Source organism: Grus americana, chromosome Z (assembly GCF_028858705.1).
Source record: "Grus americana isolate bGruAme1 chromosome Z, bGruAme1.mat, whole genome shotgun sequence".
Classification (NCBI taxonomy): domain Eukaryota; kingdom Metazoa; phylum Chordata; class Aves; order Gruiformes; family Gruidae; genus Grus; species Grus americana.
In genome coordinates this window covers 35,954,500-35,968,950 of record NC_072891.1, presented here as the reverse complement: position 1 = coordinate 35,968,950, position 14,451 = coordinate 35,954,500, and the positions used below count along the sequence as shown (strand labels likewise).

At 42.4% G+C, this 14,451-nt stretch overlaps 1 protein-coding gene across 3 annotated transcripts in view; it reads left to right on the top strand.

Annotated features, from left to right (window-relative positions):
* The window catches only part of ZDHHC21 (zinc finger DHHC-type palmitoyltransferase 21), a 57,133-nt gene extending 48,575 nt beyond the window's left edge, over positions 1-8,558 (top strand). For 2 of the 3 annotated variants that reach the window (XM_054809212.1, XM_054809208.1), the window contains one exon: positions 8,246-8,558. In XM_054809212.1, the coding sequence (XP_054665187.1) occupies positions 8,246-8,336 (91 nt within the window). In that variant the 3' untranslated portion in view covers positions 8,337-8,558. Of the gene's footprint in view, positions 1-3,535; positions 3,652-8,245 lie in introns of those variants that run through there. The other variant, XM_054809211.1, reaches the window with a different exon arrangement.
* The last annotated feature ends 5,893 nt before the right edge of the window (positions 8,559-14,451 follow it).

Sequence of the window (14,451 nt, the reverse complement as noted above, 5' to 3'; positions counted from 1 at the left end):
AGTGTCTGATGGAAATCAACAAGGGGGAACCAATCAAAAAAAGTACTCCTTGGTGACACAGACTTTAACTAAAAATACAAATATTGTGCTTTTTGCCTTGAGTTAAATATTAAATGAAAGTAATATCTGCAAGTCCTGTTGCACAGATGTGAGCTTTCTACATACTGTGGATAAGTTCAGCTTACTATGCTGATGTGGATCACATCTCTAGATCAGACTGGTTTGCTACAAAATTCAGGGTTGAGGAGTCTGACTAGGGAGTCTAACACTCATTTTGGCTGGGCTTCCTAAAGACCAAGACTTCTCCAGGCTCTGAGCTGGTACTCAATAATCTGATGGATCTGTAAATATCTTAGAGAATATTTTTCCACAATATCTGTGAAAATAAGTAGCCAGGTGTACAATTTTGGAAGTGCCATAACTGAAGGACAGATAGCAACTCAAGTGTACCTTACTTACCTCTGGTGAGCTACAAGGGAAACCACCACGTAAGAGATTTCATCAGCTAAGCAATCACAGAAGTATTTCTGCCGTGTGGCTTTTTGCATTTTAAAAAATATTTTTTTACCCAAAGTGGGGCCATAAAATTTATACCATCTATACAGAAGCATAAATTTGCAAAATTATATTCTAGGAAGATGGAATCCCACATTTTAAAGACATTTTGACAGTGCTGTTAATAAAGAGAAATAACCCTGTTCTAAAGACAAATATCTCCTGTGTTTTTTGAATGGCTTTATCTTCTGAGACAAGCTTCCTGAGGTGTGACTGTAGAAAGAGGAATGTTGGTGAAGGCAGGTACTTTTTTTAAATTCCTGAAAGTTTATTTTAATATGAAAGTAATAGCTGTCAACCTTCCAGCTTCCTGCACTTCTTTCATTCTTCATGTCTTGTTTTATTTTTAGAATTGATGAATGCCTGCATAACTGCACAGATATCTTTAATTATGCTTTGTATTTTGCTGTGTTTAAAACAAAACTTTTGAAGCTCAGAAAAAGTTATTTTCAAAACTGTAATTGCAGAAAATATTTTGAGTAAGTTTTCCCAATCTATTCACTTCATATAATGTCATTATTGTTCTCCGACAGTAAAATCAGAAATTGTTGGAGTGATTTAAAAAAAGTGATCTGTAAAACATTTAATGTCTGTTCTGATTGCTAAGTAAAAAGGGAGAGGACTGTTAGGGAAGATAAATCTTGCTTTGAAGAGAAAGGCAGAGCTTTTATCTAAAGCAAGCTTATTGGGCTCCTGTGAAGAGAGGAACAGTGGAAGCCTTTTACCCCCAGCCTTACTGGCAACTTTCATGCTAGCCGTAGGTGAAGAATAGAGCAGAACAGAAGAGAATATTCTAAAGAGGCATGGGGAGTCATTGTGTAGGAGAAAATAAAGAACAATTTGTGTGGGCAGCATATGGGAAGTTTGCTGGTAGGTTTGGCAGGGTCTGGCTGGCAGGTACATGCATCCCACCAGCAGAAAGGTAAACCACCAGGAAAGAGGGTCCTTCGAGGGGGTGAGGTATGTGCTCAAGCAGCCTAAGACACTAAGGAGTAAACAGGATCACCTGAAATCACTCATCAGCTCTTTTTTTGAGCAGGTGCATATGCAGGAGCATTTAAAGAGGGGAGGAGGGAGCTATCTTGGGTGAGTAATTGTGTAGGATTTCATACTTATATACATGAAAGAATCATTCAAGTAGTGTCTAAGTGTGCTGTTCACATGTGCAGAGTGGGAACATTGCCATCACAGAAGACAAAAGTTTGATTAATGTTCTGTGGTAGGTATTTGTTTCTGAGAAGTAGTCTTTCTCCAAGTACTTCATTTATACTCCTTTACTGAAAGAAATGTATCTTCTCTCTCCCTTGCTAGTCAGTTGCATCATAGATCTGTAAGGAGTTGCTATTCTTTGGAGATATGGGGAGAGATGATAAAATGTGGAAATCAGTTGTAGTACAGACAACTGGTTTTCTGAGATAACTGTAAAATCTCTACTCTCTCCGGTTGTTCTTCCTTTGAACAGCTCAGGCTGGTGGACCAGTAACCTAGAGTATGTCTGTTCAGACATCAAAGCCACGTTTGCAATGTCTTGCAGAACTTCCTTCTGGAAATAACTTTTTATAGTCTTCACTCACCTGTCACAACAGATGCATAAATATGTTGTAAATTCAAGATCTTATCCAGGCCTATGAAAAAATAGACAATATAATTGCATTCAGCTCCTCTGCAGTCTCCTAGAAGAGTATTCTTGAAGGTGTCAAGAAACTGGAAATCCATCACTTACCTTGAGAGCCTGGTCCTTCAGTTAGTTTGTTGCTTTTTTCCATTCCCAGTTTTTCACTGTCCTCTTTTTCAACTTGAAATGTTAAGCTTTTTCTTTGAATGTATTGGACTTGTGCTGTTTTTTCTAACCAGAATAATCCTTACAGTCTTGCTGAAGGGCATTACTGAATAAGCAGGTTTGTTGGCATGTGATAGCATTTGAGAGAAAGGTACAAATACAGACATGATGTTTCATTAAGAGCTCTGTGGTCAGTGCCACCCACAGAAGTAAAATCCTCTTCCTACTTAAGCTTGATCTGCTGATTATTCACTAAATGATTGTATTAGTCTTTTTTGCTGCAACATCATTCTAGGATTTTGCCCACTACATTTCTAAATTCAAGGTATGGTTCCCTAGACTTAGCTGCCCTCTTTGTTCCCATGTGTAACTTTGCATTTAACTCTAACAAGGCAAATTCTTTTGAATTAGGTCCAGTTTATTAACTGTATCAGCCTTTTCTTTATCACTGTGCTCAGCAAATTTTACCAGCAAATTATTTTTTTTTAGAGTGCATTGGTTCATGTGTTTGATGATATGAATCCTAATGCTGCTTTTTATGAGGCCCCATTAGCACTATCCCCATTCAGTTATGATTCCTTACAGACAGCTACTTTTTGTAATCTGTTTGCCTGGCTTTAAACTACTCCTGATACTGAGAACCTATTAGGAGAAGGCATTGCAGTGTGTCTCTCAAAACATGAGCAGATTAGAACTGTGCAATAATCTTTGTTGTAAATCTTTTATTCTCACCTGAGAATGAAATTACATCTGTAAATATTTGTATTTATGTTCCCATTTAGATTGGAACAAGTGCTATACTGAATCCTTTCATTTGTGATTAATTGAATCACCTTTTCCTCTTATTTTTCTCAGGATTAAAGTCAGCCTGTGACCACCCAGCGTCACTCTGCCATTGTTCTTTAATACTGTCACGCTTCAGGTTTCCTGGCGCTTTGTTGCTCCTCCATATCAGCAGGCCAGCAAAATCATCAGCAACTTTTTACAGACATTTGCTTGAAAATTATTTAGCATGGCAGCATTCGAACTGTGGTTAGGTATTAGCATTTGTCTTAGTCACTGATAAACTCTCTGCTGTTTGTCCCAGTGGTCAGCCCTTGGGGTCAGTCCCAAGGGACAGCAGGTTTTGGAGGCCCAGCACCAGGCTGCCTAGAAGCAGGGGAAAGTGCAGAGTGATGCCAGTACTTTCTGCTGTTACAGATCCCTTAGAGTGACCGGGACAACGGCGTGGGGCCAGCAAGTTCAACGCAGCATTTATGGGATACCACTCTTCTGGATCATCAGCTGGGAGTCAGGCAGGGTAGGGAGAGCACCTAAAACGACACAAGTTGAGATACCAGCATCACTGTTCTACGCTCCCATTCCTCCTCTGGCCGATGTTAACACCTTGTTGGCTGGGCGGTCCCAGCTCATCTCAGAAATGGATGCAAACTCTCTCATCAAGACCCCTGACAGACCATGTGCAGTACTTGCATTAAGCACTCTTTATTGTTAATCTTACTGTCTGAGTTACTGCATGCTGAATGCTTTTCAAATACTGTCCCTTCCCTTACATGGAATTATCCAGGTCACAGAAGCCTTCTTCACTTCAGAAGAAAGCCATATCCCACAGGTCAGATAATGAATTTGGGCTAACATCCAGGAGTTCATAGGCAACTAGAATATCTATATGTATTTTTCAGCTCATGCTGATAAACTGTTTGGATACACTGGTGATGCACATCTGGACATACAAGAAACTGTATCTAGTTTTCTGCCTTTGAGTTTGAATTAAAATAAAGAAAAGAATGAGCATGCCTTAGGTGATCATGTTGAGATTTAAATTTATTGTGTTTTCAAATATTGGAGTTTTATTTATAAACCTTTTGATATAGAAACTATTTGTAGGGAAATTGAAAATACCTTTCTGCATCCAATTTGGCTACTCTAAACAGTTTCCTATTCAGACCATATTTCTACAAAAAACCTCCCATAAATACACCATGTGTATGGGTGGGGAAGAATTGTGGTTATTCATCACCAACACCAAGGACCGGAAATTTTAAGCCTATGTCTCTTCACTCACCAGTGGTACAACATCTTCAACAAGCAGGATAAGAATTCTTCTGGGCAAGCCTTTAAGGATCAGCTGTTCAGCTTTCCTTCAAGGTATTAAATCCTGGCACTGAAAAATCAGGTTATGGTTTCCCTGTCCTCCTACCTTAATACTCCCAGAACACAACAGCTGAGAGGGTTTTTTTTTTTTACATAGTCAAATGGTCTTGCACCCTGATAACTCTGGAAAAATAGTTTTACAGGGGCAAATACAACAGGTGCTACCTTCATATCCTTGGGTAGGAGAAGCCACAACAACGTGTATGGAGTGGGAAAGGAAATGCAATGCATTTTTCACCAGTCCAAGTGTTCTTTGTTTGGCATCTTGAAAAGTCAGGAACCTCATTTGAGGGATAAAGCATGGGGTTTTCTTAACCCAGTGTTGCTTTCAGGTAGAGGAAGTTACAGCACTGTCAGCCACAGCACACCAGGCAGGGACGGGGCTGTGTGGAGGAGCCTGTGAGTGGCTGTGTGGCTCTGCGACCCTTCTTCCTTCTTGCTCACTGTTTTGTACAAACAGAGAGATCTGGCAACACCCTCCAGACCTCCGAGCAGCATCTCCTGTGGGTGGGAGAGGGCCTTGTAAAGTCGCCGCCGCAGTAACTGCAGAGGAAGCAGTCGGGCTGTGAAGCGTGATGGAGCTGGCTCCTGCGCTGATGACGGGGAGGGGGAAGTGGCTCTGTTTGCAGCGGAAGCAGCGCAGGTGGGAATTGGTGCCTTGGGCACTGGTCTGCTTCCCCAGGTGAAGTACCTGGGGAGGAGTTTCTCTTTTCTCTGGCAGGCTGTAAACTCCTGTCATGCCAAAGGATTCTTAAATTTTGTCACTTGAAACAAGTGCCTGATGTCGGATGAAACTCAAGCTCTCCGTGTCTCTGTCATCTTCCAATTAGGCAGTGGCTTGGAAGATACCAGAAGACAAGCAAGACTTGATAACTGAAGGATTGTAAAATTCCTTCTAAAAGAGCTGCTTTCCTGAAAGATCCACGTACAGTTTAAACTATGAAATCCTAACACATTTTTGCTGATGTTCTACTGAACACCTAGATGGAGAAGTGCTACAGGGTCAATCCAACAACCTCTATAGCTTCTCAGAAAAAGACAAAGGAGAAGGGATGTGACCATGTGGGTGTCATACACCTTTTTAATGAGAACTTAGAACTAATTTCGCATCTCAGCAGCATAGTGTCTCCCTGAGTATCTGCTGCATAAACACAACTTTACTTGCAGCTCTCCAGGGTAAAGATGTGTCTGAACCTCAGTAAGTGAATAAGAGGAGACACACACTGAATTAAATAAAGAATTTTTCAAGTCCTGATTTATGACTGTTCAGTGAAATCAGAATGCTATTGAACATCTAATTTTGTGCTGATTAGCTTTAGATGGAAAGTATAAGCAATAGGCTTTTTCATTAGAAAATGACTGCCAAAATTGGACTTTTTTTACCAGAAAATGTTTGTTTTTGAAGAATTTTTGAACACAATGTTTTTCACATTTTTTAATCAGTGCCGTTTCACTCCATTTTCTCACTGAAAGTGACTTTCTGCTCAGTATTTTTTGAAATCTCAAGTTAGGCACACAGCTCTGCTGTTGGCAAAGCAGTTCTGAAATGACTTTTTTGCAACCCACAGACCTCAAGTTGCCAAAATCAATTATTTTCAACAGCACCTGCAACCATGCTTGTGTTATTTCATCAAGTCTTTATGTTCACTATCGCTAATGCTCCCTGTTTATTAGTTTGTCTCTGGTGGCATTGCATGGGGCCTGAAAGTCAATACTTAGTACCACGGGATAGGTTTGTCGTGTTAAGAGCAGGCCACAATGAAATTTGTTAAAACTTTATGTGAAAAGTATTTATAGGTAAAAGCAGTGATCTTTTTGCCACTAAGTTCATCTTCAGTTTTCAAGTACTAGCATTTTTGGTGAAAAAAAAAGTCATGTTCACTCAATTATTTGTAAGTAAGAAAGAAAGCTATTGAAAATAATGCATCAGTATTCACTAAGCTTTGAACTGATCCATTCGTTTATGACAGGAGTAACATTTTATCTCTAATCAGTCAAATGTGAAGGGAGATAATGTAATACTATTCAAGTAAGAAATTTATTTGCATGAGGAAATCAGTTTATATTTAAAATGAAGAATAACCATAAAGGTGATGAGACATCCAAAACTGGCAGGAATGTCATTACTTCACACAAGGGCTAGAGTAGGATCACAGTCCACTACAGTAGGCGAGGAAGCAAGTAGCAAATGTTTCATCTATTGTAACAGAATTGCTTGAAATTACCTGCCTGAACCCTAAGAACTGGGAAGGAGAGATTTCAAAATGTGAAGTTTCTTGTCTGTTTCTTTTTGATTTCGACACTTGAAGCAATAATTCTGACTATACATTTCACCTGAGGGCAAATATATTACCAAAACCTTTCTGTCAGTGATGTTGGCTCTTGTTCTGTTCCCTATGTAATGTAAGAAAGAAGAAAGTGCATAATTACCAAAAAAATTTTGATAAATCCTTCCCAAAACATGGCAGAAAGGTATACAGGCCAGCCATATATTCATAGCAAATGTAAAAGTAAATATGGACAGTCATTTGGAGACATGAGGGGCTGAAGATGCCCATCTGGCTTGGTTTAATTTTCCTGAATGAGACGTAAAGAGCTGTTCCTCCGAGCTGTGACTCTGAATTCTTTCCAATGTCAAAATGCTCTGGTTCAGAGAGGTAATGAGAGATGCAAGAAGCAGTGCTGCTGTTAGCAAGCCTGCTTGCTAACTCTTTATCTTTTGTACTGTCAGTTCAGATGCTTTTGTTCTGTTAAGCACAACTCCCTGGATCTTCCCTGTGGAATTCCCAAGTTATGAATGGGTGCATCACACTGGGATATACAGTCCACTCTTCCCAAGTCTTCCTGCAAATTCCCTACAGAACTGACTTTTCGAAAATTAGACATTTAAAGTCTGACAAAGCTACAGGTAGTTAAGAGGAGAAGATGTAGCATTGATGGAATTGTTAAACTTCAGTCACAGTCATGTCCGATTGATCAGATTTCCCTCCTGCATGCCTTTTTCTAAGCAACGAAATTATTCTTTGTCTGAATGTACTAGCAAGCCAAATTGATATCTGTAGACTTCAGAGAGTCTTCTCATTAAAACGTAGCTGCTGTTTTCTGAAAAATGAACTCAAAGAGAATTGAAAATCCAGAGGTTAGTGTTACATCTAAGATGTGTCACTCTCTAGATATCCTATTTTAAATGCTTACAAAAAGAATTAGAAAAAAATATCTGTTGCAGTTAAAATTAGTGTGTATGAATGTGTATGTACACTTTCACAGTTTTGGAGAAGTCTGAACAAAACCACTGCTCTTCCAAATAGATCATGACTTAGGCTGAAAGACAAATGGTATAGAATAGTATTTAGCCTAAACAATTATCTGAAGAATTCCATCTAATTTGAGAATGTCAACACTGGCAAATTTTCTTATAGTAATTTGTGACTGATTCTGAGTACAGGAAGAAAGAATTGGTTTTTTAGTATGTTGTTTCAGTTCATCAAATTTTAGGAGAAAAATTATGGGAGTGGGTGAAGGAAAAATTTGCTTTCTCATAAAAGATATGCATTAAAACCGTTAATGTATGGCTTAAAAAGGGGCAAAGAGGAAGGTAGTATGACTGCATCTAGGACAGTACTGGTGAGGCTGTTCTGTTCCTCCACATTTCCACTTGTCATTATTAGGTCTAGTAAAGGTTTTGGCAAATGTATCTTAAATTGACTTTCAGCTCCCTGTGCACTTCTAATTCACCATGTTTGCTGTTTCCTGCAGGTTTGGGGTACGTAATGTGGCAGCAGAGGATTTGTCAGTTTGTTGGATTACTTCATACGCTACCCACAGTGTGCTAACATTTATCTGGTAAAACCTGGCCAAAGGAAGACACAGAAACACATGAATATGAGAAAAAACCAAGCAGGCCAGACCTTGTATCAAATCATAATAGTATAGTACCAGACATTGCTAATGTTCAGCACATATGGATGTGATGAATCTTAATCCCATGCTTATAGGCACAGGGATACTGAAAACTACCCAGTCCAGCTAGTGCTTGTGTTGGGAAAATTCAACTCTCGCCTCTGGCACGACACGGGTACCTGTTTGGAGGATCCTGCAATTAGACCTGCACCAACACTCCAGGCAAAATATGTCTGCATTGACCCTTGCCCACTTGGCTTGCCTACCACAGCCTCCAACCTGAGGAATAATGGTCTAAAATCAGCACATCTGTTAGGACAGTGCCAGCCTACCAGCTGCTGACCAGAACTGAGCAGGAGGGAATGTGTTGGCACCCACCCCATTGAAGAGAGGATCATGGCAGGTGCAAACCTTCTAAGAACTGGACAGACACTCTGGCACAAAAAGACCTGCTAAGACATCATGAGCAAAATTCATGTACGGAGATTGCTCCTGTACCTCCTGCACAGGACTAATAGTGGTGACGTACTGGAGGACCGAAGAGGAATTGCCCTTACGCTGAGGAAGGCATATGCTCAGTTCCTGCATAGCACAACCTCTGTGACCGTCTGCATCAGTAAAGACTCACACTGCTGAGAATAATGCTGAACACCTTTTAAAAGCCTCTAGTGCTTCCTGCAGCTAGGAAGTCATCCAGTGCATTAACATCCATCACAGGGTGGTGCTGAGCCTGGCTCAGAGCAGTGCTGAGTGAAGTCAGAAGTCTTGCCTGGTGTCTGGAGGGGATTATGATTACTGTCAATGTAAGATAAGGAAGATCCCTTTTGCTGGAAGATTCTGTCAAGAACATCAATCAATCCAGGGAAGTTAACAGGGAATGGAGCTCCTGTATCTTTCGCATAGGAGATTTTCTTCCAGCCCTGGCCTATTGTGCCCTTTTTCTCACCTCTCTTATGTAATATAACTGGGTGAAATCAATTGCAGCCGTGCAACAATGCCAAACACTACATACAGCTTAACTCCCCCACCTCTGTAGTCTTCTCTTTACAAGCATAACAGGCTTTCGAACTGTGAACTGCAGGAGGATGTGAAAGAGCTTGAAAATGTTCATCATGGGAAAATCATTAACCATTACTACCTGAGCAGCCAGGTGGAATGAAGATAACCATGAGTCTCAGAGATAAGCCAGTAGCTGCACAAACATCCCTAGGTTATTCTCAGCAACACAGTTACATAATGCCCCCCAAACCAAGGAGACCCTATTATCTGTGCCTCATGTCTAACTAATAACAAACCCATTTTATGTCATTTCAGCAAAACATTGGAATGAAATACAGAAACTAAATACAAATATTCTTGGAAGAAACCACCCGGAACAGTGTATTCCCCTTTCTCTGCCTTTTGTTTCTTGGGGAGTCTTGTTTCATCAGCTAAAACTGGTGGAGACCATATTCCCTGTGCCAGCTGTGCCCTCTCCAGTCCCTGCCCAGCACTCAAACCAAGTGTGGTGGGGTGACCCTGGCTGGAGGCCAGGTGCCCACCAGAGCTGCTCTATCACTCCCCTCATTCACTAAACAGGGGAGAAAAAGTATAATGAAATGTGTATGGGTTGAGATAAGGACAGGGAGAGATCACTCACTAATTATTGTCACGAGCAAAACAGACCGAACTTAGAGAGGAGATTCATCTAATTTATTACTAGGCAAAACAGAGTAGAGCAATGAGAAATAAAATCAAATCTTAAACCACCTCCCCCCACCCCTCCCTTCTTCCCAGGCTCAACTTCACTCCTGGTTTCTACCTCCTCCCCACCAGCGGCACAGGGGTATGGGGAATGGGGGTTGTGGTCAGTTCATCACACATTGTCTCTGCCACTCCTTCCTCCTTGGGAGGGCTCCCCACACTCTTCCCCTGTTCCAGCGTGGGGTACCTCCCACGGGAGACAGTCCTCCACCAACTTCTCCAACGTGAGTCCTTCCCACAGGCTGCAGTTCTTCACAAACTGCTCCAGCGTGGGTCCCTCCCACGGGGTGCAGACCTTCAGGAGCAGACTGCTCCAGCGTGGGGTCCCCCACAGGGTCACAAGTCCTGCCAGCAAACCTGCTCTGGCGTGGGCTCCTCTCTCCATGGGGCCACATGTCCTGCCAGGAACTTGCTCCAGTGTGAACTTCCCACGGGGTCACAGCCTCCTTCAGGTGTCTCCACCTGCTCCAGTGTGGAGTCCTCCATGGGCTGCAGGTGGAATCTTTGCTCCAGCACCTGGAGCACCTCCTCCCCCTCCTTCTGCACTGACCTTGGTGTCTGCAGTTGCTCACATCTTCTCTCTCTGGCTGCAAAAGCTCCTGTAATGTTGTTTCTTTTCCCTTCTTAACTCTGTTATCCCAGAGGTGCTACCACTGTCACTGATGGGCTTGGCCTTGGCCATCAGCGGGTCCATCTTGGAGCCGTCTGGCATTGGCTCTATCAGACACAGGGGAAGCTTCTAGCAGCTTCTTGCAGAAGCCACCCCTGTAGCCCCCCCGCTACCAAAACCTTGCCATGCAAACCAAATACACCAAGGCACCTGCCATACCCAGTCCTTCTGCCCTGGGAGCATCAAGCATTTGCTGTCAGGGCCTGGAGCTGGAGTTCAGCCAGTTATCCCTGTCCCTCAGCCACTTGCCCATCATCTTCTTCCCATCCCAGGTATGGTCTGCCATACCAAGAGGTTACCTGGACAATCCCTAGCTAAGGAGCAATGATTCCTAGTCCTGAATCAATCCCACATCTACTTACCCAAGAATAAGTAGTCCTCACACCTAACCAGCTGATACAGAAGAAAAGCAGCCTGCTCAACCGTGGTGACTATGGATTCAGGGTCAGACGTGCTTGCTTTAGGGAGAGTGGCCCCAGAAGCCCATACAGAGAATTGCAAAATCAGTAGCAAAGGTCTTAAGTAAGTCTATCAAACTGGGAACAAAAGGTTCACCTCTGGTTGCAACCAAAGGGAACACCTGAGTTAAAAGGGAAGTAAAGGCAGTGAAGATCTGGGAGCTAGCCTCCCCTCGTGTCAAACCACCACTTATGCTAAACATAGAAAGATATACGAGGTACAATTAAAGCTGTGAAAGTGAATGCAAAATGGAAGTAAAATATAATAAGGATGTGTCAAAGAAAGAAGAAAATCTCTTAACCTACTAAGATAATTGATTTCCAAGGCATATGAAGTAAAGGAAAACCATCTATACTTTGCTATAGCATTTAATGTGTCCAGTAATAAACTGAGTTATGCTGGAGGAGTCAAGAACTGATTAAAATTTGTGAGATGCACAAGAAATGGGATAGAGCTAGTTGAGAGAACTGCAGCAGTTGTGCCAACTGGTAACTGATATATGTGTGGCATATGTGCTTTCCAAATAGGAGAAGTGGCGTGCTTGCCCCAGAGGAAGTGCTGGCTTTGAGGGGCAACAGCATCCCCATCACCCCTGCCCAGCTCAGATGCACTCGGCGCAGCTGTGGGGGTAGAGTGACACTGCTGTCTTTGGGGACAGTTGTGCAAAATGGAGAGCTGTGCAGCAAAATGGCAAGGAGGTGCTGCTGAGGGCAGCATTTGGCTGCCAAACCTGTATTGTTTATGGTGCCCTAGGAAAGGGGAGCAATCAGCTTTGCTCTTTTGTATTTTTTTTGCTTCTGGCCAGATTTGCAGTGAAGCGTGGGGGGATTGATTTCCCTAGAGCCCTCTGCATGGTACCATTGTTCATGCCAGTGCACAGTGGGCACCAAGTAGGTGTTTTGGTCCTGGTGGATAAGGCTGTTTAGGCAGGCCCCGAACTGGAGATGTGCTGTTAGCAAAGTGCTTGCTCCACATCCGGTTACAAAAGTGCAGTGTGTTTGATGAAGCCTATCAGTATGCCCCTCTCTTCAAAAAGGTGAAAAGAACCCATCCCTTCATCTAAGGAGATCCTGAACAAGCAGCATAATGACTTCCATTTATTATGGGGCTTCTTAGCACTGAATCTCAGGGGATACAACTCAGATTTCTATGATTCTTGCATGGATCATAGGGGTGAAATCCAATCCACAACTGAGATGGATGGAGTATTATCCTGTACTGAACACTAACGACCACCCTCCTCATGAAACTGGGCACTTGGTGAATAAAGAACACTTGTGTGAGACACACAATTCTTAAATATCAAACAATTTTTTCTTGCAAATGGCAAGTGTAACTCTGCCTCCATCTTTGAATGTTTTTCCTTTGGGGAAATTTTTAGAAATAAAAAAGAAAGTCACATAATGCATTTCACAAACTTTTTTTTAAAAATAAAATTAACATAATGCTAGAATGTTAGCATTTAGACTTATTGTACATTGGTTTGTGCATGAATTATTTCAATGACAATAATGCAGATGAATCATTTTCTGAAGCTGGTTTAGAACCCTCCAGTTTTGGGCATGTCTCCACCACTGTCTGTCTCCTGCCCAAGTTGCAAGTTACCATAGCACACACAAGTGCTATACGCAAGCTGCAGCAATTCTGTGGACATACTGAAATTGTATCATTATATCATTATTAGTTTTTCAGGTTAATCTATTGTATTTGCCTCTGAGTTTGGCTGATGTGTACTTGTAAAAACAGTAGTTTTCACTTAACTGTTTTGCCATATCTGCTTTGCTAGTTGGCACTCAGCATTTATTACTTAAAAAAGTTACTTGCAAAAAATAGTTTAGCATTATTTTCTTTCCTTAATGTCATCAGCCTGGGAACAGGGTCTACCAGCCTTTTGGAAGCCAGCTTGTCCACCCCTAGGTGGCACCTGCCACCCTCCTTTTTCTCCCTGTACCAAAAAGTGCTGATCTCAGCCTGGGAGACTACCAGGCACTCGCGATGGGAGCGGAAGGGGGATGCTGGAAAGACACTACCACGTCAGCCTTCTTTATTACTTTCAGTGAAGCTGTTGCTGCTGCTGGTGGTTCCTCCTGGCCAGGGCTGTTTGTGACTTAACTGTGCACCTCTGGCAGGTACCCTGCCACTTCTGGGGCACCCTGGAGCTCCAGAAGGGAGGAAGTATGTCTACCCACAAGAAAGTAAGTGCTAAGGTGGAGGTGTCTGGTTATAAAATGCCCGGTAAAGGACTTGCTAAGAATGCTGGCTTTCATCACTCTGGCAGTCAGCAAAGATGTTTCTCAGGCAAATGCTACCATGGTTTGATTATTGTAATTTAAAAACAAAACAAAACAAAACAAACCCCTTACTTGTCTCTTTACTAATGTCAAATGTGAAAAAATAGGAGGGCTAAGCAAAGTTGATAGCAATTATTCCTCACCACCACTGCCACTTTATGACAGAATCATCAAATTTGTGTTTTCCAGAGGACATAACTCAGTTGAAAGCAGTGGATTGTCAGGCTTCTGTAGCCACATACTGCCCCCTTAATAGAAATGAAAAATCCTGGTGCCATGAAGGACCTCTCTGTGTGAGTTTATGTGAACGGGTTCTGTAGGTGCCAATGACTCTGGACAGAAAATATTTACCAGAAAACAGAAGGGGAAAGAGGAAAAATACAGGCTGAGGGGCAGCATGTGAAAGTCTCCCAAAAGCTGTTAGAGACTGGAAACCAGCAGTATTTTTGGGTTCCCGTGAAGGGCAGAAGCAGGGATGTATGTGCACCTGGTGAAAGAAGGGAGCACTGGAGGGGCTTTCCAAACACCTAAAAGCCTCTGGTGCATCAGTGCAATGTCCCATGTCTGGGTAAACAGCTGAGGCTGGTCCCCCAGCTTCAGCCCAGCAGCCACTTGTGTGTGTGCAAGGGTGCACAGGCGCGTGTGTGAGGACTACAGGAGGCAGTACAGGAGCGTGATCTGTGGTTAGCTGCCTGCTAGTAATATCAACCGTTTGCCTCCAGTAATGACTGGGTTAATAAAAAGTTTCCTAGGAAATATGAGCTGGGATCTGTGTCTGCTCACAGGCTTATTGACTATCATGGAAAGGGAATTACTAACACTGGAAGGGTCTCTACACACCATGGATAGCCTCCGGACACGAGGCTGTCTCTATCTGCTAGTGAAAAAAATGCTGCTCT